Source organism: Ovis canadensis, chromosome 22 (assembly GCF_042477335.2).
Source record: "Ovis canadensis isolate MfBH-ARS-UI-01 breed Bighorn chromosome 22, ARS-UI_OviCan_v2, whole genome shotgun sequence".
Classification (NCBI taxonomy): domain Eukaryota; kingdom Metazoa; phylum Chordata; class Mammalia; order Artiodactyla; family Bovidae; genus Ovis; species Ovis canadensis.
The window spans coordinates 36259180-36284416 of record NC_091266.1 but is presented as its reverse complement, the minus strand read 5'-3'; the positions used below and the strand labels follow the sequence as shown (position 1 = coordinate 36284416).

At 45.1% G+C, this 25237-nt stretch overlaps 1 protein-coding gene across 1 annotated transcript in view; it reads right to left on the bottom strand.

Moving 5' to 3' along the window:
- ABCC2 (ATP binding cassette subfamily C member 2) overlaps positions 1-25237 on the bottom strand; it is a 76972-nt gene that overhangs the window by 5887 nt on the left and 45848 nt on the right. Inside the window, exons 17-31 of the mRNA XM_069567183.1 lie at positions 24850-25026; positions 23056-23223; positions 20822-21002; positions 16761-16881; positions 16368-16503; positions 15291-15510; positions 14984-15138; positions 12654-12809; positions 11120-11319; positions 9228-9354; positions 7519-7620; positions 6839-6982; positions 5839-5997; positions 4438-4604; positions 383-577 (exon numbers count right to left, since the gene is read on the bottom strand). Of these exons, the coding sequence (XP_069423284.1) occupies positions 383-577; positions 4438-4604; positions 5839-5997; positions 6839-6982; positions 7519-7620; positions 9228-9354; positions 11120-11319; positions 12654-12809; positions 14984-15138; positions 15291-15510; positions 16368-16503; positions 16761-16881; positions 20822-21002; positions 23056-23223; positions 24850-25026 (2408 nt within the window). The remainder of the gene's footprint in view (positions 1-382; positions 578-4437; positions 4605-5838; positions 5998-6838; positions 6983-7518; positions 7621-9227; positions 9355-11119; positions 11320-12653; positions 12810-14983; positions 15139-15290; positions 15511-16367; positions 16504-16760; positions 16882-20821; positions 21003-23055; positions 23224-24849; positions 25027-25237) is intronic.

The following is a 25237-nucleotide window of genomic DNA, read 5'->3' as shown; positions in this document are numbered from 1 at the left end:
TTCTAATTTCCATATCACTGACATTATCCCCATTTTCAATCATCGGAGATAGAAGGAATGGGAAGCTTGTTTACCGGGGAGGAGCTGAGACCCTATATAGTCCAAAAGGTCTCCGGATCAACATCCGCCACTGCTGGCTTGGGCCTCCACCGCCCATACTTGGCTTATAGTTACACACACTGTCCTGTTTTACCTTCAAGACGGTTCCCTTAACCCCGCCGGCCTGGTGTATAATTTTGGGCAAATTACTTGAAATCTCTCAGCCTCTGTTTCTTCACAGTAAAATGCTGGTGGTTAAGCCTTCTGTTAAGATATCTCACAACTGATGCTATCACTGTTGACCAAGGGTTAAGCCAGGCTCTGAGGCTGTCTCCTTACTCACTTGTCACTGTCCATGATGGTGTGCAGCCGGTGGGCAATGGTGATGGTTGTGCAGTGGGAGAACTCAGTCTGGATGGTTGTCTGGATGAGCTGATCTGTCTCTAGATCCACCGCAGCAGTGGCCTCGTCCATGATCAGAATCTTGGATTTCCGAAGCAGAGCCCTGGCCAGGCACAGCAGCTGCCTTTGCCCTATGCTGCAGCAATGGAAGAAATCCAGCATTAGCCCCTAAGGACCAAGGAGTAACCAGGTTTGAGGGTCTGAGAGGGTACATTTCACATTCCAGATCAGACTTTCAAAACCCACACACCTCTATTCCGTTAGAATGCCTTACCCTTTTCCACTATGAAAGGTTGTTGTTGAATCACGATGCCAGGATTCTTGGCCCTGAAGGAGAAGAATTCAATCTGGGGCCAGAGACGAGGCCTGATCACTCAGAGCTTTTGTGTAATAAAGTTTTATTAAAGTATAAAGGAGATAGAGAAAGCTTCTGACATAGGCATCAGAAGGGGGCAGAAAGAGTGCCCCCCTGCTAGTCTTCAGCTGGATGTTATATAGTCACTAGCAGTCTGTTAATGAAAGGAATGTCTTAAAACTCAGACTGGCACCAGGCCCCTCACCCATAAGATGCATTTTGGGGTAATCTTGGCACCAAATGGTTCATCCTGGGCCATAAAGTGATTAACTTGAATCTTGAAGAAGGGCAGATCACCATACAAATCATTTACATAGATTAGAGGAACAATATCGGAGTATAACATACTGGTTTGTCAAGTAGGTTCAGAGCCAAGAGGTGGAACCAGCTTGAAGACAGAGTTTGAGGTAAATGCATAGTACATTAGCATAGCTTAAGACAAACATTTCCATAAGAAAAAGGCATTGGTTATCTCTAGGTTTGAGAACAGTTAACTTCAGGTGAAACCAGGTGTCATTATGGCAACACAGTGTTTTGAGAGAAACCTCCTTTTAAATTTGTATAGAGAAGGAAAAAATACCGCTAGTTTGTTTCCTCCTGGTGCTTAAGAGAGAGAAAAATGTCTGACACTTGCAGGCCATATCCTCCGTTTGGAGACCCCTGGCCTTCCTGCCTGTTACCCTCTCAACTAGCTGTTCATTGTTGCCAAGAGCAGTGTTTTCCAAACCTTTAATTAATTAGAAGGCTCACCACAGGTACTTAATTGAAAAATTCATACTTCTGGTCCCCATTTTGAGAATGGGGAGGAGCCTAGGAATATATATTTTTAAAAATTTTGTTGGAGTATAGTTGCTTACAATGTTGTATTCGTTTCTGCTATACAGCATCGTGAATCAGCTAGACATATACATATATCCCCTCTGCCTTGGATTTTCTTCCCATTTAGGTCCTCACAAACCTGTGCTGTACAGTAGGTTCTCATTAGCTATTTTATATATGGAGAAGACAATGGCACCCCACTCCAGTACTTCTTGCCTGGAAAATCCCATGGATGGAGGAGCCTGGTGGGCTGCAGTCCATGGTGTCACAAAGAGTCGAACACGACTGAGCGACTTCACTTTCACTTTTCACTTTCATGCATTGGAGAAGGAAATGGCAACCCACTCCAGCGTTCTTGCCTGGAAAATCCCAGGGATGGCGGAGCATAGTGGGCTGCCATCTATGGGGTCGCACAGGGTCAGACACGACTGAAGCGACTTAGCAGCAGCAGCAGTATATATATATGTCAATCCCGATCTCCAAATTTATGCCGCCTCCTCTTCTCCCCCTCATATCCAATCGTCCATCCTCTACATCTGTCTCTCTTTCTGCTTTGCAAATAAGTTCATCTGTCTTATTTTTCTAGCTTCCACATAGAAGTGATAGGTTTTGTGCCGACTTCATTCTGTATGACAGTCTCTGGGTCCACCCACATCTCTGCAAAGTGCACGATTTTGAACATGTATTTTGAATACACCCCAGGAGACTTTCACGTTTAACAAGTTTGGAAAACACTAGCCCAGGACTAGTACCCTGCATTTAGCTACAGTGATATCTCAGTACACCAGCAACAATTTCAAAATAAGATGGCTGTCACCAAGCTTGCTTCAGCAGTATTTGACCTGACATTATTACTATAGGATGATACCACACAAGAATGCCCCAGTGGCATTTCTTAGTGTAGTAAATCCATTCCTTATTTTAATGTGTAATTCTAGCCTCAAGTCTAATTATTTGTTTGGGGCCTTCTGCCTTGATTGGAGATCATTGCTAATGAACATCTAATGAACACGATGGTGTCTTGGTGTGAGATGCAGTGTATGTGGAATTCGAATATGCCTGCGAGATGCAAATAGCCGTAATTTGCTAAAAGCCAGTAATGAAGGCTGGACCTCTTACTTACATAAAGAAGCTTTGGGAAATGATGTGGAGGAAATATTCGGGAATTTGCTAATTGTTCTTTCCCGCCGTGGCCATTAGGGAACATATTAAACAGAGGGTGGCTAGACCAAAGTTCTGTAATTCCTTGCAAGAAAGTTTCTGCAGGAGATGAGAAGTCACCCAAGATGAACTTCCAGTTTTTCTCTGTAATGCAAGGACACAGATACTGCAAAACTGTTTACTTAACTTCCCCAAATCCTGCCTGGTTCACTTGGGCTTAACAGGCTGCTGCTGAGGCATCAGTTTGGCTTTTAGCTGTGGACAGCTTGATCTCCAAGCTGATCTCTAGTTTCTGATCAAAGGATTTTAAGTTTCAACACCCGCTACCCCAGATCTGAAATTAAGGCATGGGTAAGGCCATATGTCTCAGCATGGTCCAAGAAGGGTGGTATGATTCTGTTCTTGGGCCCTGTCAGATCCTGCCAGATCGGCCCCCACAGCCCTGCACACCTCAGGCATTTATTGTGCAGAATTTGCCTGTCTAATGTCTGTCTTTCCCATCGCACGTGAGTTCTAGGAGGGCATGGGTATGTCTATGGCATTTTCCTCTGTCTTTCCAGTAGATGCTCAATATATATTTGTTGACTGAATGTTTGAACAACATTTTTAATAGGCCTGAAGACCTACCTCAGTTCTGCTAGTTTCCAGATCTGTGGCTGAAGGAGAACAAACATAGGGTGTTCTCCACCAGGGCTCACAGGGGTTCCCTGGGGCTGCACACTGGAATCACCAGGGGCCCTGGTCCCACTGGTCTGGGGTACAGCCTGGGCATGGGACTTTGCCTAGTGATGCTAGCGTGCTGCCTACTAAGAGCTCAACCTGCTCATCATTGCTTCCCCTGCTCTAGTGTGCACACAGATCACCCAGGACTTGCTACAGGGGCGATTCCAGGTAGTAGGTCCAGAGTCTGAAATTGTGCGTTTACAACAAGCTCCCAAGTGAGGCCAGAGTGGCAGGTCCATTAACCAAGCTTCTGAGCCTTCCCTTCTCTTTTGAGCTTCAGCTGCTAATGGGCTAAGCCCTGCTCACCACGCAGGGACTGCAGGAAGACCCACCCTTGAGCTGCTGGCTCTGGCTGAGAACTGACCACCAGTTTGTAGAGGGAAAAAAACAGGTTGTCAAAGGGGAAATGCCAGGTCAGCTTGTTAGCCAACAGGAACTGTGAAGTGTCAACATGTGAAGAAAAGCTTTGAAATGGTAAAAAAGAATTGTGAAGCCGAAAGAATCTTGGTGCTGGGTTATGGTTACAAGGACCCTGCAGACTCCATGTCTCCATCATCCAGGTGCCCCTTAGATCAGGGCTTCTGGGCATCCTTTAGAACTCACACCTCCAGCAGTGCCTCACACCACTTACATCAGACTCTCTGGGGCTGGACCAGGCATCGGGGATTGTTTTCAGCCTGAGTGCACCTGAGAACCCGCACAAGGGCGGGATCCGCAAACTCACATTTGTAGTATCTCATGAGGGTTTGTTTATTAACAAAGGTTTTCAAGCATATTCACTTCTGTTTTAATCTTCACAACAGGTTCCTTTTATACACTAGGAATTAGACGTGGAGAGTGAAAATTCTTTGCCAGGTGCCACCAAGAATGAGCAACAAAAGGAGTGGTCCCCTTGCCACCTCCACAGCCTGTGGGAACAGTGGGTTATGAACCCTTACCTCAGGTTGTCACCACCCTCTGTCACTTCGTAGGACAACCCAGCTTGCAGGCCAGCCACGAAAGATTTGAGGTGAGAGAGCTCCAAGGCCTTCCAAATCTCCTCATCCGAGTAGTTGTTGAAGGGGTCCAGATTCATCCTCAGGCTCCCAGAGAACAGGATGGGGTCCTGCAAGTCAAGGGACCAGGCAGTTACTGGGGCCAGTGTCAGAAAAAGAACCAGGTCTTTGTGGCCAAGAAAGCAGGCAGGACTGGTCTCAGATGGAAAGCTGGTTAGTGGTCAAGGTTCTGCACGATTTTCCCGATGACAGCTTTGAGCTAAACACAGCATTAAGGAGAGTCCTTGGGGGATGTCCCTGGTGGTCCACTGGCTAAGACTGCGATCCCAATGCAGGACAGCCTGGGTTTGATCCCTGGTCAGGGAACTAGATCCCCCATGCTGCAACAAAGATCAAAGATCTTGAGTACTGCAGCTAAGACCTGGTACAGACGAATAAATAAAATATTTATTTGAAAAGAAGTGGAGTCCTTGGTTTTGTTTTCATTCTGAAATTCATTTATAGATCTCCAAGTTTGCCTCAGCATTTCTCAAAAAGATGAGAGAAATATCCCACCCTTTCCACACACAGATTGAAAACTCATGGTGTGAATAAGGTGGAGGGAATTAGGGCATGCACAGGAAAGGGTATTGCAGTCACAGAAAAAGAATTTCTTATGCTCTTGAAGAGGCTGCAGAAAAGTGTAACAAAGGGAGGAAACACCAGACCAACCAAAACCGCCCCCAAACTTGGCTGCAGCGAGCAGAGGCAGACAGGTTCTGATGAGGACCACACACCCAGAGCCTGCAAGGCATTCTTGTTTGGAAGGGTCCAGAGAGCAAAGCTGTTGGGAAGACTTTCTTGCTGATACACTAACTGTTCCACTTACTGGCAAAAAATTGCTGCAGATTCCGTCCCCTCTCTTGTAACCACATCAGATGCAGAGAATAAAGCTTAATGTTTTCAAGCTTCAGTGGCAAAACTGCTAATGCTGATTGCAAAGGTCCTGCGAACCATGATGAGCTACAGATAATCATCTGCTCCACTTGATTTCTGTTGTGATGCTGCCACCTACTGTTTAGATACTGAGTCACACAAGGAGAGCTAAGCTAAGTCGCTTCAGTTGTGTCCGACTCTGTGCGACCCCATAGATGGCAGCCCACCAGGCTCCCCTGTCCCTGGGATATTACCCCCCAAATGCAAAACTTCTTTTTGTTAAGTTCTGGAAGCAGTGTATTTTAGGGAACTAGCTTAGGTATCCCAGGTAGACGACAGAAATGACACTGCTAAATGAACATACATCAAGAAGATGATTCCCATGTTTCCTGGGGAACCAGCTGCATATGAGTACGTCCTAGAGTTTACCTGGGGGATGATGGTCAGTTTCTCTCGGAGGTCGTGGAGCCCAATGGAAGCAATGTCTACCCCATCAATAGTGATCTGGCCTCCTGCGGCCTCTAGGATTCTGAAGAGGCAGTTTGTCAGGGACGATTTCCCAGCTCCCGTCCGGCCTACCACGCCAATCTGTAAATACAGTTTTTTGCATGTTAGTTCATCATGTAATTCTTGGGGACAACAATTTAGCCTGGGGCATTCATACTCAGAAGTGGAAACTCACTTGTGAGTGAGTTTCCATACTCATACTCACTGCATCTCTTAAGATGTTAGACTGATTGTGGTTTTGGTGGGGGAAAAAAAAAGTGCCTAGATGTCAGAAAAGGATGGCCTTCCCACCCTACCCCCTGACTTGTAGCTGGCTGACGGCTACATTGACTACTGGAAATGTACACATCTGTTGTTACAATTATTCCTGGAAATTAATAGACTTTTAAGAACCTTGTTTAGACACGAGGAGAAGGGAAGGACTGGGCCTACCATCAGGTCTGAGAATGTGGACCTAAGCACGTCACAGACCTAAGCACTGTTGCCCAGACAGTTTTTGGGCCCTGTGTCAGACCCCAAGTCCTCAGAGAACACGAACACTATACTAGGACTTTGCTCACCAGAAGGAGAACCAGCCCACTCTCTCTGCAGGGACAACCTCCACACTGGCGTTCCACCAGTTCCCTCCCCAGGTCTGTGCTTCCTGATTTCCCCTCTGTAAGCCTTGAGGCTAATGGGAAATAAGCCCAGCTGCCACAGGAGGAGAGGATGCCGGCTGGGAGGCAGGGGAGGGCTGAGCAAGAAAGCCCTTAGAAGCTTAGTAAGACTGTTTGATCCTGTGTGGATATCCTGCCCTCTAGTGGTGGCACTGTGTCCGTACACCTCAGGGCATCGGAAGTGTTCCCACCTTCTTCAACTGAATGAAGAAATGGTTTTCTATGTCCACCGGGACTCACCCAGGCCTTCCTTCAGCTCCACCTACCTTCTCTGCGCTCTTAATGTCACAGGTGATCCCTCTCAGTACCAGATCCAGCTCAGGTCGATACCGTACTTCGTAATTGCTAAACTGGATCTCCCCTTTGCTGGGCCAACCTTCTGGAGGCCTCTTATCAGTCACCCATGGTGCCTGGCCAGGAGACAGGAAGAAAAGTGCTTTACGTGGTGACAACTCACTCAACAATCCCCCTAGGATTCATGTCACAGAACAGAGCAAGCAGCAGTGTCCCAGCCACTTATGAGCATCTGCTTTGAACAGACTGAACTGGACTGGTTCTTCCAGCCATTTCCTTCTTCAGGGGACCTTCCCGACCCATGGATCTAACCCAGGTCTCCCACATTGCAGGCAGATTCTTTACCATCTGAGCCACCAGGATGGCTGAAAAGGTTTTTACCTTATTCAATTAAAGAAACCCTATGCTACGAGGTTGCTCTGAAAATGAAGCCACCATTTAACTTGATGCAATCCCAAGACCCGACTTCTCCCAAACCATTACCTATTCTAGGTTTGAAAAAATTAGGTCCTTTCTGTCAGAGCAAGGGAAACTTCCAGAGAACCTTTATGACCCTGTGTGAAGTCTCTAGATAAAGTGAAGCTGCATTCTCAAAGCATCAGCTTTTTTTTTTTTTTGGCCTTGTCCCTGGGTTCCTCTGACTCCTCCTTACCTCGTTTTCCACGTTTATGTACTCAGTTATTCGCTCAACAGCCACAATGTTGGTCTCTATTTCTGACGTCATCCTCACTAGCCAGTTCAGGGTTTGTGTGATCTACAGAGAAACCAGATGATGATCATCTGAGGCTCAAACCAACCCAGCTAGTCAGACCGCAAGGTCAATCTAGTGCCTCCTCGGTACCTAGTACTAAGCTGGGCTCTGCAAGACAGCAAGGAGGAGAAGAGAATCCACACCTCGGTGGAGGAGGGAATGAGGCCAGTGCATCGAATGGGGGGAGGACAACGGAGTGCTCTACTCTGCGGTGCTCGCAGGAAAGACACCAGGGGCTTGGAGCGGCCTGGCGCCAGAACTGAGGCTGGATAGGCTGGCTGTTAGTAGAGTGGCACTCGAACTTGGCTCTCCCACCTGTAAGTCATTAGAGTTTAGGGGTAGCATTCCAATGGGGAAAGCATAAGGAAAGACGTGGGGTAGGAACACGCCTTCTAAAAAGCTGCTGCCTTTCTCTGCTCTCAATTAACAACAGCTCAGTTGAGAAGCCAACCCTCAAGGTGGGACATCCACGTGGACCCCTGTCCTCTGTTACCCCAGTAAACTCAAGTGCCTTCCTGCCTTTACCGAGATAAATCTAACCAACAGGAAGATGGCTGTCATGACCTGGGCCAGAGTCCTGGGCATCTGTGGGTCTCTCAGAGGCAAGCTTCTCAGATGCAGTCTTCTTACAGGCAAAAACATAGGCCTGGCACATACTCTCAGGAATCTTTGTTGAGCACATGGTAGGTAGAGACAGGGAAAGCTCAGGAGGCTGGGGACTAAGGGCAACCGCTTGGACCACATGAACTGCTGATATCTGAATGATGTTCTTTTGATTCAGTCTAAAGTTCTCCAACTCCTTGCCCTGTCTGTTCTAGGTTAATAAGCCTAGAATTGAGGGGATGACAGGGCAGTGGCACAAGGAACCAGTGATTCTGGTGAATGACAAGTCCTTTCCCACCATGATCACCTTTGGGTCTTATGGACTCCAACTGAAAACAGCACCATAGCCTGCTGGTGGCTATGCAGACCCCCCAAATATTAGTTCAGAAAGTTTCCGCAAAAGATGGCCAAATGACTCATTAAATGAGTATTACTCATTAAACTTTTACTGTGGTACCAGTCTCTGTCTTAGGTGGTAAGAAATAATGTCTGATATTTACCCCTTAGTCAAGTGGGGGATGCATTATATAGTTCTATTAGACTCTATATTCTTCATTAACGTGAACTCCAATTATTCTGTGATTTAACAAAATAAACGTAGAAGTGATTGTTCAAAAGACTTTCTGGTTACTGCTATATTATAAAAGAAATAGTAATTTTTTCTTTTGACTATAATCAAGTAAAGAGGCAAAGAGATGGGAAACTATTAGATTGAATCACATGAGATTGCTTTCCTAACTCCCCAGGGCAACAAAATATATATCCAACTTCCCAGATGACATTGGCATCTACTTAGAAAGGTTAAGGAGCATGTTCATGGATTACACAATTAGTAAGAGATGGAGACAGGGTTTGAACCTCAGTCTCTCCTGGTCTATCTGGATCTAAAAAGGAATCCAGAGCATGGACTCCATGGTATACCCTAGACTAATTCTTAAATTAGTCTAGGATATACCATGCATTTAAGAATAATGCATTAATTCAACCAAACTCCCAACCAGACTCACATTAAGTGCATTGGACAGAACAAAGCCCACAGTGTCCCCATTTAGGTTATGTCTATAAATAACCATCATCAAGGATGCAAAGAAGACAATCAGGTTCCCGATCAGCTCCAGACGAACTGCAAGCCACCTGGAGGGCAACAGAACCAGAGAAAGAGGTGTCACTGAGAGGTGTGACCTTCCTAACCTTACCCAGCAAGCACGGGGTTCCCAGAGCATTCTGACAGGGCTTGAGTTGGTAGGACTGTCTTCTTAGGAGGTGCTTCAGTTTAACTGTGCCATGTTTTTTTAAAGTCTTTTAAATTTTAGATTTTGGAAAATAAATTGCATTTTTAAAGATACTGGAGGAGTTTGCTAAACTAAGGGAATCCTATAGTTTGCTAAACTAAGGGAATCCTCCCAAACTTGCCAAATCATAGCAATCATCGGGTGGCAATTGTTAAAAATACACAAATTTGTGCGAAAAATTCATGGACTCTTCCCCAGGAGATTCAGGAAATGACTTTTAGGAATCTGCATTTTAAAAAATGTTCCAAATGAGTTCTTTTGATTAGGCATGGTAAACAATGGGATAAAGAATTCATATGTAAGGTAAGAAAGAAGTCACCACAGGAAAGTTCAATGTACCCTGTCTGATTTCATGATTTTAAAAAGATGGAGAAAAAATAGGAGGTGGAGAGAAGTTAGGTATGAGCTGATAACAGAGAGATATGTCGGGCTTGGTAGAGAACTGAATAGTATATGCTGCTGCTACTGCTGCTAAGTCGCTTCAGTCGTGTCCAACTCTGTGAGACCCCATAGACAGCAGCCCACCAGGCTCTCCCATCCCTGGGATTCTCCAGGCAAGAACACTGGAGTGGGTTGCCATTTCCTTCTCCAATGTATGAAAGTGAAAGTGAAGTCGCTCAGTCGTGTCCAGCTCTTAGCGACCTCACGGACTGCAGCCCACCAGGCTCCTCCATTCATAGGATTTTCCAGGCAAGAGTACTGGAGTGGGTTGCCACTGCCTTCTCTGAAATAGTATATAGATTGATGTAATTTATAAAAACTGACTTTCCCAGTAAAATGTGCTTACCTAAATTTATACAAATAATTCTAGCATATCTACAAATAAATATGATACATATTTTACAAGGGACATCCAACAGAAAAATGACTCTTTCCTTCTTGGAAAGTATCTAAGATATAAAATATCTTCACAATCAAATTTCTGACTGTTTCACGTTCCAAATAATACTAAGCAGCATTAGCCCCGCCTTCACAGTGCAAGACAGTGTAGAAACCACTCAAGAGCTTTCATTTCCTGAAAAAGATCTTCCTCCTCCAAGGACACGCCAAGGTCTAATGAAGCTGGAGGAACCAAGACTGCTCAGCCTTTTTGGATTCATCTCACAGGATCTGAGTTTTTCATTTCTGTCATTACTGATTTTACCTAAAATTTTCCAGCTCCCCTCCCTCCAACTTCTGCTTCTTTCCCACCTACAGAAACTGTCCTGCCTATGGACAACCACACATCCACTCTCAGGGAAGCAAACAGAGTGTCTGGTTCCCCCCAGCACTTGGACAGAATCTGTGTTACAAAACGCTGAGCAGCGTCATGTGACTTCCTCCATAAGCCCATGAGACAGGTTGTGTTCCAGCCATTGTAAAAACAACAAAAAAAGAGATTTTCCTGAGGGGTCAAGACAATTCCCCCAGCTTGGGAAGTAGCAGAGCAGATACAGGGACCAGTCTGACTCCGAAGCTCAGGCTTTCTCCTCTCTTCTCACATGATAGGCGTGTTTGGCCAGAGCGAATTTCACATTTCGGGCCACGCCTACCCTCCCACAGCTAATGTCAAATGCGCAGAACTCCAAAGCACACATATCCGGGTGAATATCTGGGGGCAGCCTCACCTGTTGGAGGTAATCCAAGAAAAGACACATTTCTGGTTGTTGTCAATCGCTGCCTCACTTTGCTTTAGAAATCGCTGCTGGTGCTCAAAGGCACGGATCACAGACAAGCCTGACACAGTCTCGCTGAAGTGGGAATAGATCGGGGACCTGGTGACAGAGTCCAGTCGCCTCAACTGGCGGGAAGTAGCCACATAAAATACCTGGACCCGGAAAAGAGAAGACTGTCACACGACCACGTCACGTGAGCTGTTAGCTCTTCCCTCGTGGCTGTGACCAACAGTCATTACTTTGAGGCCAGAGGCAGCTGTGATCTGGTCTCTCACTAGGGAGAGATGAGAGAGGCTCAGAGAAAGAGGACGATGAGAGGATCTGGGGTTGGTGGGGAACAGGGGAGCATGAAAGCAAGACACTATGCCGCAGCCCTAGAGGCTGGAATATTCCCAGGAGTTTTGTCAGCCTAATCCATATGCTCCCAAGAATCTGCACATATTTATTTATTTATTTATTTATTTATTTATTTTTTGCACATATTTCTAAATGACCGTAGTGAGAAAAATGGTCTCTAAAGGGATAAATGCAGCTGGGGAACAAGGGGTTTGGAAAGGAGAGATGGGCAATAAGTGGCTCAAGAAAGGTATGCTGATGCATGCATGCTAAGTCGCTTCAGTCATGTCTGACTCTCTGTGACCCCATGGACTGTAGCCTGCCAGGCTCCTCTGTCCACGGAATTTTCCAGGCAAGATAGCCATTCCCTTCTCCAGGGGATCCAACCCAGGGATTGAACCTGGGTCTCCTGCATTGTAGGTGAATTCTTTTCTGAGCCACCAGGGAAACCCAGAGGATTTGTTGAAATTAGGGAAGAGCCAGGCATGGGAGAGTCAGAATTCAAAATGTTATATGTGGACGTTTCCTCAAATATCCTGCCTCTTATTTGTCGGTTTGTTACTAACAGAGATGACAATGTACCTGAGGAACTCAACACAAAGCCCAGCAGTGTAAACTTGCCACAGCTACAAGGCTGCCCTTCACTGAAGGGCTTCAGGATTGGTTTCTCAAGGTGATCAATTTATCCCAAATGTAGCTGCTGGGACAAGAATTCTCTCTACAGCGTCCTTCACCTCATTCCCTCCCCTTATTACAGGCACGGAGCCCTTTCTACTTGCTCTAGTTTTCCGTGAGGCTTGGCTATCAAACTGCTTGTGCCCTCAAGACCACACTGGAATTGAGCCTGAACCCCCACCCCGCCCCACTCACCGCCCCACCGCAGACACCCCAGTGAAAGGAGAACTGCCCTGAAGTGAAGAGCTTGGGCTCCTGCTGAGGGATATCTCCAAGTAGATCAACCTAAGCCAACCAAGGAAGCAGCCTTAGCACAGCTCTTCTAGAACCTCACCATTGTGAAGATGGTATGTTAATATCTGACTCAATGACAAAGATGCTGGAGGGGTGGGGAGTGACTAGCCATAAACACAAGAGAAGAACTTAAGCTTTTATGAGTAGAGAAGAAGAGAAACCTAGCCATTTCCAAACCTACCTGAACAGACACATAAATGATGCCAAGAGGGATGATGACAACGACGAAGATGGGAGTGGCCAGGCAGATCATGACCAGGGTGCTGACGATGCCCAGGAAGCACAAGACCCAGCTGCGTAAAGACATGGGGAGGGTGTCATCCACTGTGGAGATATCCTAGGGACACAGGAGGAGAGACGGTGTGCTCATGAATTCCTGGGACATTTTACATCTTCTCAGTTGCGGCAGGGAATTGGCTTTGTCATATCAGAATGCAAATAACTGTCCAGGGTTGAGAGAAGAAAAAGAAACCCTCACCAACTATTAGTTCTGTGAAGATTACTTTTGATCCTTAACTGGTATAAATGCTCCATCCTTCCTTCCTCCCCTACTTTCATCTCCTCTTAAGGGCTCAGCCGCCTGCTCCAGAGGACCCAGAATCTAATTCCCCTTTATGGTCTGAGCCACCTCCCTCACAAAACTCACTATACAATTAATGATAGTTTCCTTTTTCCCATGTTCCAAATAAATAATGATATGTATTATTATATATAATATTTATTTTATATTTATAAAATGTAGATTATATATGTTTAACATATATAATATGTATTATATACATATACACACATATTATATATAAATAATTACATGCATATGTACATAATTAATCTTCTGAAAAAGAAAGCACAGAGAACTTATATTGAGTTACTTAGGCAACAGTCATATTTTGCTAACTGTTTTTGCATGAAGAAGGAAACTGTCATTAACTGTATGCTGAGCTTTGTGGTGGAGGTGACTCAGATCATAAAGGAGAGTTAGATCCCAGGTCCCCTGGAGCCAATGGCTGAGCCTTTAAGAAGAGACGGAGGTAGGGGAGGAAGGATGGAGAATCTATGCCAGTTAATGGTCAAAAGTAATCTGCACAGAACTGATAGTGAGAACGTCTTTTTTTCTCTCAACCCTGGACACAGTTACGAGGAGGGCATGGAAACCCACTCCAGTATTCTTGCCTGGAGAATCCCCGTGGACAGAGAAGCATGATGGGCTACAGTCCAAGGCCATAAAGAGTCAGGCATGACTGAAGTGCATGAGCATGCATAATACATATATATATCACAACATGGAAAAGTGTGGGCAATCTTTGCAAAATTCCTCTGAGAAATCTCCCCATCCAAAATTATGTCCTTTTTAAGGGCTCTAATAAAGAGCAGAAGGCCGATGTAAATTGTCTCCAGTGACATCATGCCCACCATTTTTGTTTCAGAGGAAAGTGACAAGTGGGGGGGAAGCCCACTTTTGAAGCAGTCGCCATGTCCCCAAAACCTGGCTGTAGGCTAGGAGCTAGACTTTCTGTGTCTGCTACAAGACCAAACTATGTGTAGCCCTACCCTTATGTAGGGCTCAGAATTGCTAAGACATTTAAAAATGTGCACCCTCTTCTACAAACAGAAGTTTGAAAATTCTCTTGGTGATAGTTGAATATTACTCTGAATTGTCTGGTTTCCTCTGTTCCTGAAATTTCCATCTCATATTCATTAAGAATCAATGAGTTCAGTCCGGTCCACGGTAGAGAGCCATCTATGACCTTTGCATTTACTGAGCATCTCAATCCTCAGTATAGTCCTTGGCTCACAGAAGGTACCCAATAAATGTTGAATGAACAAATGCTGAGGGTTCAAGAATCCGCAGCCGATGGAGACAGTGTGCCAGAGCTCCATTCAAATCACAAGATTCTATAATCCAGACCTCATTTACTTATTTGCAAAGCATCAAAAATGGGAGTTTCAGGACTGGAAGCAGCGACCAAGCAAAGGGTTGCCCCGCTGTCACTTCTACTCACTGTCACAACCAGGACTCTGCTTTCACCTGTGTTTTTCCCTCTGCAGAGAAACCCTTCACATCCTGCTTCCAGTGCCCTGGCCCAGCCCTCCCCCCGCCATCTCTCTGGCTAACTTCTACTGCTAGAATTTCACCCTTCCTGACATTTCCCACCCTCGGTCATGCAGACGCAGCTGGCACCTCTTTTTCCTGTCTCTCTTTCATACTCCCAGAAAGCCACTGTGTGCACTGTTGCTCCTGGTTTTCCCATATTCTATCATCATCCTTTATTTCCTTGGCCGTCTCCCTCACTTGTTGGTGACCTACTTAAAGGGCCACAGTGGTTCATCCCTGTATCCTCAGGACCCTTAGTACCACACACAAGGTATTCCAGAAACATCTGCATGCTGAGTGGGACTAAAGAACTGGAACTGCCCAGTGTTGTCTAGGGGGAAAATGAGAATTCCTTCCCTGTCGGAAACAGAAAGACCTCAGCTATAAACGCGTCTTACAGCCCTTGAGATACTTACACCAGCAAACCTGTTCACTATCCGACCTATGGGTGTTGTGTCAAAAAAACTCATGGGTGCTCGAAGGATATTGTTCAGCAGTTGCTTGTGAAGGATGTTTGATGCATGGTTACAACCATAGACACTCCAGATGTTCGCTATGAACACAAAGAAACCTAGGAACGGAAGCAGCGTAGTCAGCACCATGCACAGGGACCCCTGGAGACTCGCACCAGGGACACAGCGGCAAATGCTTTCCCGAGTGGAGGCAAAGGAAGGGGGCCTGACAGACTGTCGCAGGGACAGCTGCTGTAGCCATCACACATACCTTGTGCTATTCCCAGAGCTCCATAGACGCCAACTCTTAGGTCCCTCTGAGAGGATGGATAGTTGGTGCCGTTGTATTTTTTAGAGTCGCTGGTCCAAGCACTGAGCCAGAGGTTTGATCCAATAAAAGCCACATAATAGATCACAAACCCCAAGAGGATGAAGACTATCGAGCACCATCCTATTGCTTGTAGGTATTTCAGGTAGACGGAGAACTTCACCTGCAAAGCCCCCACCTCAGTGTTAGCAGAAGTCCTACTGGCATTTTGGGTTTCCCTGATGGCTCAGATGGTAAAGAATCTGCCTGCAATGCAGGAGACCCAGGTTCAATCCCTGGGTTGGGAAGATCCCTTGAAGAACAGAATGGCAACCCACTCCAGGACTCTTGCCTGGATAATCTCATGGAGGGAGGAGCCTGGCAGGCTACAGTCAATGGGGTCGCAAACAGTAGGGCACAACTGAGCAACTGACACACACTATTGACTTTCGGTGAGGAATATCAATCATCAGGGAATGCAGTGCTTCGGAAAAGTGGATAGCAGGTAGCAAAATTCGGTAAGGGGTCACATTTCTATACGGGCAAGATAATAATCAATGCTGAAATATAATGCAGGATAAATAACCATCAGATTATCAATGAACTTCTAGATGAAATTAAGAGCAACAGATATAAAAACAGAGTGGGACAGATAAGGCTATACCACAGACCGTGTTTTATTAATGTTTAAGACCTTAAATTTAGGAGCTTGGTCTTACGTTTTATTAACTTGAACAGTGTGCTATGAGTCTGATAGGTTGGTATTCTCCAGCTCCCAGAATTGCATCTCATTTTTGTTGCTTTCACACGTGAAGTGTGGTATGACTATATTCACAGGACGTGTGTCATTCTTCATGGAAGTACGATTTGATAAAGAGCCTAGAGCCTCTGCTAACATTTCAGTGATAAATTTAAAGACTGGCAGTGCACATAAGACATATTCCTCTATAGATATGTATTCAAATCATCAAACTTAAAAATATTCGAATCCCAAGCCTTCTGTCACCTCTAATGAATGGTACTTTTCACTGTGACATTCACCTTTCCAGTTTGTACAAATTCCTTCTTGATGAGTTTTTGTCCTCTCACTGGTTCTTCCTCTTCCTTCAGGATATTCGCATTCCGAATTTTCAAGGAGTCCTTTAGGGACTTCAGACGCCTGCTACTGGACCTAGATCTGAAAGATTGAGAGGGGAAGTTTTCCTTCCAAGTGTCTTCTTGGAAGCAGGTATCACGGTCGTTCTGTGTGCATCACGGTGCATTTCAGAGCAGATGATCATAGGGGAAACCACCCCAACCCTACTCCCCATGCTCGGAAGCAAAAGGAGAGCTGGGAGCATCCACGTGGACACTCAGGAAAAAAAAAGAGGAAAAGAGAATGATCAAGGGGAACTACGGAAGTAATGCGGGCTGCCAGCTGAACAGATGACCAACCTGCGGCTCAGTGTTCGATGAAGATCGTTCTCTCTTTTCATGGACAAGGAGGCCACATCCTCTGAGATTTCCTCCACACTGGGCACCAGCCCACAGTCATCGTCTTCACTGTCCTCATTGACTAGGGGACACATCAAAGGTTAAGGAGAGAGCTGCATGGAGCTGTCATAGCCCCATGAACAAGGAGAGAAGTCTTTTCTGATTTTGCTGGCCTTGACAAGAGATCTCAGATGTACATACAGGTTGGAATCTTTTACTCCAGAAATACTATTTATTAGGGCATCTCTTTGAGAAATACCAGAATACAGGAAAGATGAGTTAATATTTCACTGGAAGATAAAAGGCAAAATGGAGAATATTTCCAGAAACTTCTAAGTTCCTTTGGAGCAGGAAAGAACTTTTAAGTATTATAGGAGACAAACAGTAGAGTCATAATCCTCAGGACTAAAAAGGTGTGTGTAAATTTAAAATGTTCTGCTTGAAATTAAAATAATTTAAAGCATTTTAAAAAAGCATACCCTGAAAAGGTAAAACAGCTTGGGCTGTGAAAATCGTAATGACCTCCAGAAACTGAGACTTCTGTAAAAGCAATGAGCATAATGGTCAGAAATGATCAAAACCAAATTTTCCATAACTTTGAAGTTAACCAAAGGCTTGCAAAAATCCAAGGAGCATTTATTTAGGAAAAAAGGCTAAATCTCAGAAAGAACAGTAAGCTTTGTAATAGTTTAATTTACCCTATTTCCCTGTCCCTCTCCTTAGATCTGCTGTAGTCTAGAAAACCAACAGCAAACCAATTACAATTATTGTAACCTTGCAGCTACTGGAGGGAACAGTGTGGGTTCAGAACATGCCCAAAACCTCATTGCTGGACAACTGTCATTATTTGACAGCCTTGCAGTCCTCTGGAAAACCCCATTCACAGGGCTTGTCTTTACTGGGCCTGACTTGGCATTGGCTCTAATAATCAGCAATTGTTTAACATCTCAGCTGCCTGTGTCAGTGATAACTGCTGGGACAAATAAGAAACCGACCAAGAACTTAAAAAAAAAATCTGGGGAATAAGATATTCATAGGGAGTTTTGATATCTTCAGTATATTCCTAGCAATCAAGTATGTCAAACATATGTGTAGGGTTGCACACCTACCCAAGAAAGACTTGAGAATGTCTTACTCCCTTACCTCTGGCTTAACTTCAGACTCTGGGCAAGCAGGCAACAAAGACTGAGATGGAACTGTAAATTGCCTGCTGGCTTGTTAAAAAAGACATGCCCTCCACCCCTCATTCCCACAGAGTCTCTCAGCAAAGGCTGAGTGACTTATTGGTTGCAGGCACTTAATGAAACCTCTAACCTCTTGGTCATCATCTGACCACTAAGCCAACCAAGCAGGAACATCAGTGACCACATGAAATAAAGCATGTAGACTTAACAGAATTAGTTCGGGAAACTAAGCTTTAGGAAGAGGAACCACAACAAACCCTGGTGGAGGAAGGAGAGGAGAGAGCTTGTATTTCCAGAATTGTTAAACTAATTAAAATGATCAGTTTCCAGCAAAAAATGAGACATACAAGGAAGCAGGAAAGTATGGGGTTGTACACAGGAGAGAGAAAAAAAAGCAGTCAACATGTACTGAGAAAATGTACTCAAGGAAGCAGAGGTGTTGGACTTACTGACAAAGATTTTAAATCAGCTATGATAAGTATGCTCAGAAAACAACAGGAAACCATGTCTCAAGATCTAAAGGAAGTGAAAAAAAAGTTAGTCACTCAGTCATGTCCGACTCTTTGTGACCCCATGGATTGTAGCCCACCAGGCTTCTCTGTCCATGGAATTCTCCAGGCAAGAATACTGGAGTGGGTTGCCATTTCCTTCTCCAGGGGATCGTCCCCACCCAGGGACTGGATCTGGGTCTCTAAAGGGAAGTTCTCACCAAATAGAGAACATCTCTATTAGGCCCACTGGGATGGGCCCCTGATCCAATACGTCTGATGTCCTTGTGAAAAGGGGAAACGTGGACACAAATGCGCATAAGAGAGAAAACCATGTGAAGACGAAGGCAGAGGTTGATGTTGTGTATCTATAGCCAAGAATGCCAAAGACTGCCAGCAAATCACTCAGAGAAAAACCTGGAATAGATCCTTCCCTGTTACCTTCAGAAGGAACACATCTTGTTGACACCTTGATTTTGGACTTCTCACCTCTGCAACGGTGAGTGACAATACATTTCTGTTGTGTAAGACACCAAGTTTGTACTGTTTTGTTACGATGGCTAATTAGGAAACACTGAGCCCACACTGACACAGGTTCCCTTGCCCTCTTGCCCTTTCCTTTCTTCTACCGTCTGGGGTCTGTACCTTGAGCCCTGGAAACCACACAACAGCATGCCAGGCACTGCGGCTTACACAACTTCTCAGAAATGGCCTGTCAGTGTGACCCAAACGAAGGGTTTGCAAACTCTCTCTGTACACAAAAGACAGGATTCTTCAAAGGGGCCGTCTACCCCGGGGGTTTAGATAAACAGAACTCACATCCAGGCAAATCAGAAGAAAAAAGTTGAGAATTAGAATGTGAAACCTGTACGGGTTGAGGTGCTGTGGTGGACTGAGCAGTAACTCAGGGCATCCAGCATCAGACCCTTCCCTCTGCTGGAGACCAGTTCCCAGGCAGGCGCTTTTTGTTTTCTCCAGGCCAATCCCCGGAGCACATAAAGGCTGATGGAAAGCTCTGACCCCCTCCTTCCTGCTAATATCCCTGCTCAACTTTCCTGCACTGGCTCCCAGTCCCTGTAGCCCACACCATCCTAAGGTCATCAAAGACACCAAAGGTCAGTCTTCGTTTCTATAAACACTGTCTTGCCAGTGTTTATAGACTTCCTGGTTTAGGCTTTTCTTTCTGACTCTTGTGGTTTAAAACTATCACGTATTTCTGACCTCAAGGCTTGAATGTGCTCCCACTTCTAGGCTCTGAAGTTTCTACCTCTTCTGATTGACTCTCAGAATGCCCCTGCAGATCTTGCTTTCTCGGCCCTGACCTCCTGTTGGTAATTGCCACCTGAAGCAGATACCCAGAACCATGCCTGGGATGACTCCTGGCAGGTTCTTGGGAGGGACCTCAGAGACCAGGGCTCCATTACTGCCTGGAACTAATCAGTGACCCCAGTGGTCCTGTATTAGGTTGGGGCCGTTCCTGTGGTATATTGTGACACTGTGCAACTGCCACAATTCTGTTCTGCTTTGAAACACCCAGCGGTGTTTGGTATGTTAGTCAAGATTCCTTTGTTAGGGCTTAGCAATGATTTAGCAGTACACTGTTAATACCAGGTATTATGAAGCTGTCCAGGAAGTGCTTTTAATGAGTTTGAATAGGTAGGGTGGAATGTGTGAAGCAGGACATTCCCTAAAAGGGGGTCAACTCCTGCCCATGGTGTCTCTTCTCTCCCACAAGAGCTAATCACCCCATACCTCCAGTCATCTTGTAACTGAACTGAAAGTCTCTCAGCCATGTCCAACTCTTTGCAGCCCCATGGACTATACAGTCCATGGAACTCTCCAGGCCAGAATACTGAAGTGGGTAGCCTTTCCCTTGTCCAGGGGATCTTCCCAACCCAAGGATTGAACCCAGGTCTCCCGCAGTGCAGAAGGATTCTTTGCCAGCTGAGCCACATGGGAAGCCCAAGAATACTGGAGTGGGTAGCCTATCCCTTCTCCAAGGGATCTTCCTGACCCAGGAATCAAACTGCGGTCTCCTGCACTGCAGGCAGATTCTTTACCAACCGAACTATCAGGGCAGCCCCATCTTCTAAAGAGTAACCTATGACTGCATGTCAGAGGCCAGATGAGCTGGATGGGCCCCTAGTTTGGCTCACATAAAAAATGTCTATGTCTGTGTTTCTTTACAGAGACACAAAACACAGGAAGAACAGATATTGGATCTCTGGCTAACTCACTTCCGCATCTAGTCCACTGGGTGCTGAGCAGGTCAGCAGGCAAATAGTGGTAGTTTTCTACTCCCGTCCCTTCCATACCCGAGTTCTATCCTGTCCCAGTCCTCTTCACATACCTGTGGCCTCATCTTCAGGACCCGTCTGTTTCACAAATGTCTTCAGATTCTTAGCAAATAATCCTTTATTGGCCAGCAGAGTGCTGTAGGATCCCTTCTCCAGGATGGTGCCATTCCCCACAACCACAATCTCATCCACTTGGGGAAGAAAGTGAATGCTGTGTGTCACCAAGATTCGAGTCTGTAAAAATAACAGCAAGTTGTGCTGACAATCCTGTGACCACCTTCTTTAGCTTACTCTTGAAAAGAAAAAACAGAGTCACTGTGGGGCTTTGCTTCCAAATGTGGCCCTGACCACTTAACCTTTTTCTTTTACTTTCTCTTTACTTCCCAGCATCTCACCCTAAAATCTGACTGTGTGTGTAAAACGAGACTCCTGTCATCATGAATATATTCAGTTATTTTCTTGTAGTGACAGTGAGGTTTGCCCTGCACACATTTCCCTCCAGCTTTCTGGGTAGCCAAGAGTCAGGCTTAGTGATGTCACTTGAGATAAAGGGCTATCAATACAACTGAGGCACGCAAAACTAACTGCCCTCTCACTAATCAGCAAACCACTGATCTAACAAGAACTGCCCAAGTTATTTCAGCATGTTAGAAACATTACAGGTCAAGGACCTTTGTCTTTGGCCCAGGCCCTCTCTGGTGTGGAGGACTTGGCACTCCTTGTGTTGTCTATTTATGGACCACACTGACTCCTGACACGGGGATTCCACTCAAAGAAAGATGAACACTTGCAGATGAGTAATGAGGCTCAAATAGGGGTCATGGTATTGAGATGAGCCTCTGGTGCAATAGCCCAAGCCCACTGCCTCTGCTTTCTACAGACAGCCCCACAGACACTAGGTCACTCGTATCACGAAGATGCAAGAGGGGCCCATCTTTGAGTCTCAGCTCAAAGCCAGCCCTTTTGGTAGCCTTTCCTGAGTCCCCAGGCAAGAACTGGGTATTTCTCCAATGTTTCCTCTGTAGTTTGTATGTTGTTGGGGTTTAGCTGCTAAGTCATGTCTGACTGTTTTGCAACCCCATAAACTGTAACCCGCCAGGCTCTTCTGTTCATGGGATTTCCCAGGCAAGAATACTGGAGTGGGTTGCCATTTCCTTCTCCAGGGGCATCTTCCCAACCCAGGAATCAAACTTGAGTCTCCTGCTTTGCAGGCTGATTCTTTACCACTGAGCCACCTGGGAAACCCACCAGATAGTAATTTGTATAGATTGCCATTAAAAATAATTCTTGTGTTTAATATTATTGCTTGCTTTTTGATATATCTGCCAGTTAGATAAGTCACTTGAGAGCAGAGACGAGAACTTTTCATCTGCTTGCCCAGTCTTTGCGATGAACCAGGCCCAGAGTGGGTATTCAGTTTAAGAATGAATGCAGCCAGTTAGCTTTAAGGACAGAAAGCAGGACCAAAAATAGGAGGGAAAGTGAGTTCCCGTTGACTCACTGATCTGAGAGAGAGGTAAAAGGCCTCAGAGGGACAGCCACCCTGCCAACCCTACCAGCTGGAGTGGAAGCATTCAAAAAACCTTGAAAGGAGCAAGCCAAACACAAGATGGAGTGCTGCCAGTCCCCACTCTACACTTGCTGTTGGAGGGAATGCTTGTGCAGAATTTCTATGCTCTCCCAGTACCCTCATGTTCTCACCAACCCAGAAGCTCTCGGAATCTCCTTATTCAAGCAATTTTATAATCCAACCTCTTGCCCATCTTCCTCTCTCCAGAGGCTGGTGTTTGGTGCTGAAAATTCCAGCCCTCCCATCACTTGTCCTCCCATCACATGTGGACTCATGTCCACATGCGTTTAAACAAGCTCCAGAAGACGGTGAAGGACAGGGAAGCCTGGCATGCTACAGTCCATGAGATTGCAGAGGTGGACGCAATTGAGCAACTGAACAACAGCAAGTTCTATGCCAGGAACTAGTGACAAAACCAAATATATTTCTTCCTATATGACAGATCTCTAAGGACTTTTTAATCATAATTAATCACCCTTAATTAATAAAAGGCTCAGTGTTGGAGCCAGAGAATAAGGCTCAAATTACCCAGTTCTCACATAAGCTATGGCCACTAGGTGGGAGACCTCACCAGGCCATTTCCTGCAAGACCTGCAGGATATTATCTCCTCAGCAGCCCAGGAGGGCAGGGAAATAAGGGAATCTGCTTTAGGACCCAGCAGTCCTAGGAGATGTGTGCCCTTCTTCATGTCTTCATCACTTTAAATAAGTTCTCACCTTGCCTTTCAATAGGCCATTGGGACCCAAGACCTTGTTGAAAATATGTTTTCCCACATGGGCATCCACAGCTGACAGAGGGTCATCCAGAATATAGATGTCTGAATTTTGATAGGTAGCTCTGGCCAGGCTGATCCGCTGCTTCTGACCCCCACTGAGATTTATACCCTGAGGAAGAAAAGAATTTATATTAAGTACTGAAACTGAGTCCCCCTAAAACTGAGTTCCTCTACTGAATTTATGATAAACATCTCTATTCAAAACTTTATTCCCATTCTTGGCTCATACCTGTTCCCCTCAAGTTAAGGAATATAAAAGGGAGGATTGAAACAAAGCAGGACCCTGCAGGGCAATCTCCTGGGTACAAAAGCCCCTCTGTGTCCCCTGTTTCTTATTTGTAGGAAAAAAAAAAAAAGCTTTAGTCTCCCTGGCCTTCCTGAGTTCCAAGCAGTTACTAATTAGGGAAGCAAGGGAATGTGGAAACAAAGGAAAAGCAGTCAAGAAACAATAGTTCAGCTATAAAACAGAGCCCCAGCTCCTCCTTAAGGGGGATATATAACAATCTGCGTATCTCTAAATTGTTCTGCAGAAACAAAAATTCTCATGCAGTTGGAGGATGCTAACTGCACGCTGACCATAAGCACTTAGACCTGAAACTGGTTGGAACCAAAAGGTTGGTGATTAAGAGTCCTGAAATAGCACCCTGTTACTTTACCACCAACCAATCAGAAGAAAGTCTACAAGCTGCAACCCTCACCCCAGATGTTGCCTTTAAAAACCCTCTCCTGAAAGCCACTGAGGAGTTCCAGTATTTCGAGCATTACCTGCCCATTCTCCTTGCTTGGCCCTGCAATAAACTGTACTTTCCTGTACCACAGCTCAGTGTCAGTAGGCTGGCTTTGTTGCATGGTGGGCAGCCAGACTTGTATAAAGGAACACAAGTTCCTTTATACAAATAAATATCTTTGATTCAAATAAATAACTTTAAACCTAATAATTAAATGTGTGCCCAGGTTATCATTTTATATCATATAATGTACTTATTTTGTTGTTGTTTTTGTTTCCTGCCCCAGGAGAATGTAGAGCTATATCAGGGTGGGTTTTCTGTTTGTTTGTGGATATAACTCCAGCACTTAAAATACTATTTGACACATAGTAGGTGCTCAAGAAATGTATGCTGAATTAAGAAACAAAATCACTCTAGAGCTATATCTGCAGTCTCCTAACCTCAAGACCTTTCCTCAAAAGACTGCTATATTTATTTATTTATTTATTTTTAATATTTATTTTTAATAATGGGGAAAGAGGATAAAAACATCTTAAATAAATAGTAATCAGGGATTTGTAAACCAATTATACTATATTCATATAATATGAAATGGTCATTAAAAATTAACTTTTAAGAAAGGCATTTAATAATGTATTAGATTTCTATATGTTCACTGAGATTATTAGAACCCTACTCTGGCCCACATTAGTGTACAGAATTAGAGTTCAGACAGCTCCCGTCTGCCTCTGGCCCTCCACCAGAGATTTACCTCGTGTTAGCTGCTGGTTAGTTAACCAGGTCCTAGGTTCATTATCTTTCCTTTAGATTACACAACTCTTATATTTGCTTTCAGGTACAAAATTTTACATTTCTGAGTTATTTGCACAAAATATTGTGCAAACTCAAGTTTTCTGATGTTTGTTCCAGGCTTGACTACCAAAATTGATCAACTATTTTACCACCATGCACTTTACCATCCTCACTCTTTTCCTTCACCCTTCAGGATCCCCTCGTGTCCCAAGTACCTTCTCTCCAATCTCAGCCATGTCTCCTCCAGGCAGCACTTCCAAGTCAGGGAGGAGGGCACAGGCTTCCAGAACTTGCTGGTATTTCTTTTCATCCAACTCTGATCCAAAAAGGATGTTTTCCTTTATGGTGCCGTTCTGGATCCAAGACTGCTGTGGGACATAGGCTACAGAGCCCTGGATGGGAAGGATTAGACCACATGACTGCTCTGCACCTCTGGAAATGCAGGGCTGAAGGAGGGGGTGCTGCAGGTGGGAGGAACAAATGGAATGTAGCTTTGGAAAAATGTCAGGCTGACTGGACAATTGATCTTTATAAAGGTACATGTATTTATTGCACCAACTAGGGAGAAAAAGTCAATATCCTGTGCATCATTTACAGTCTCCT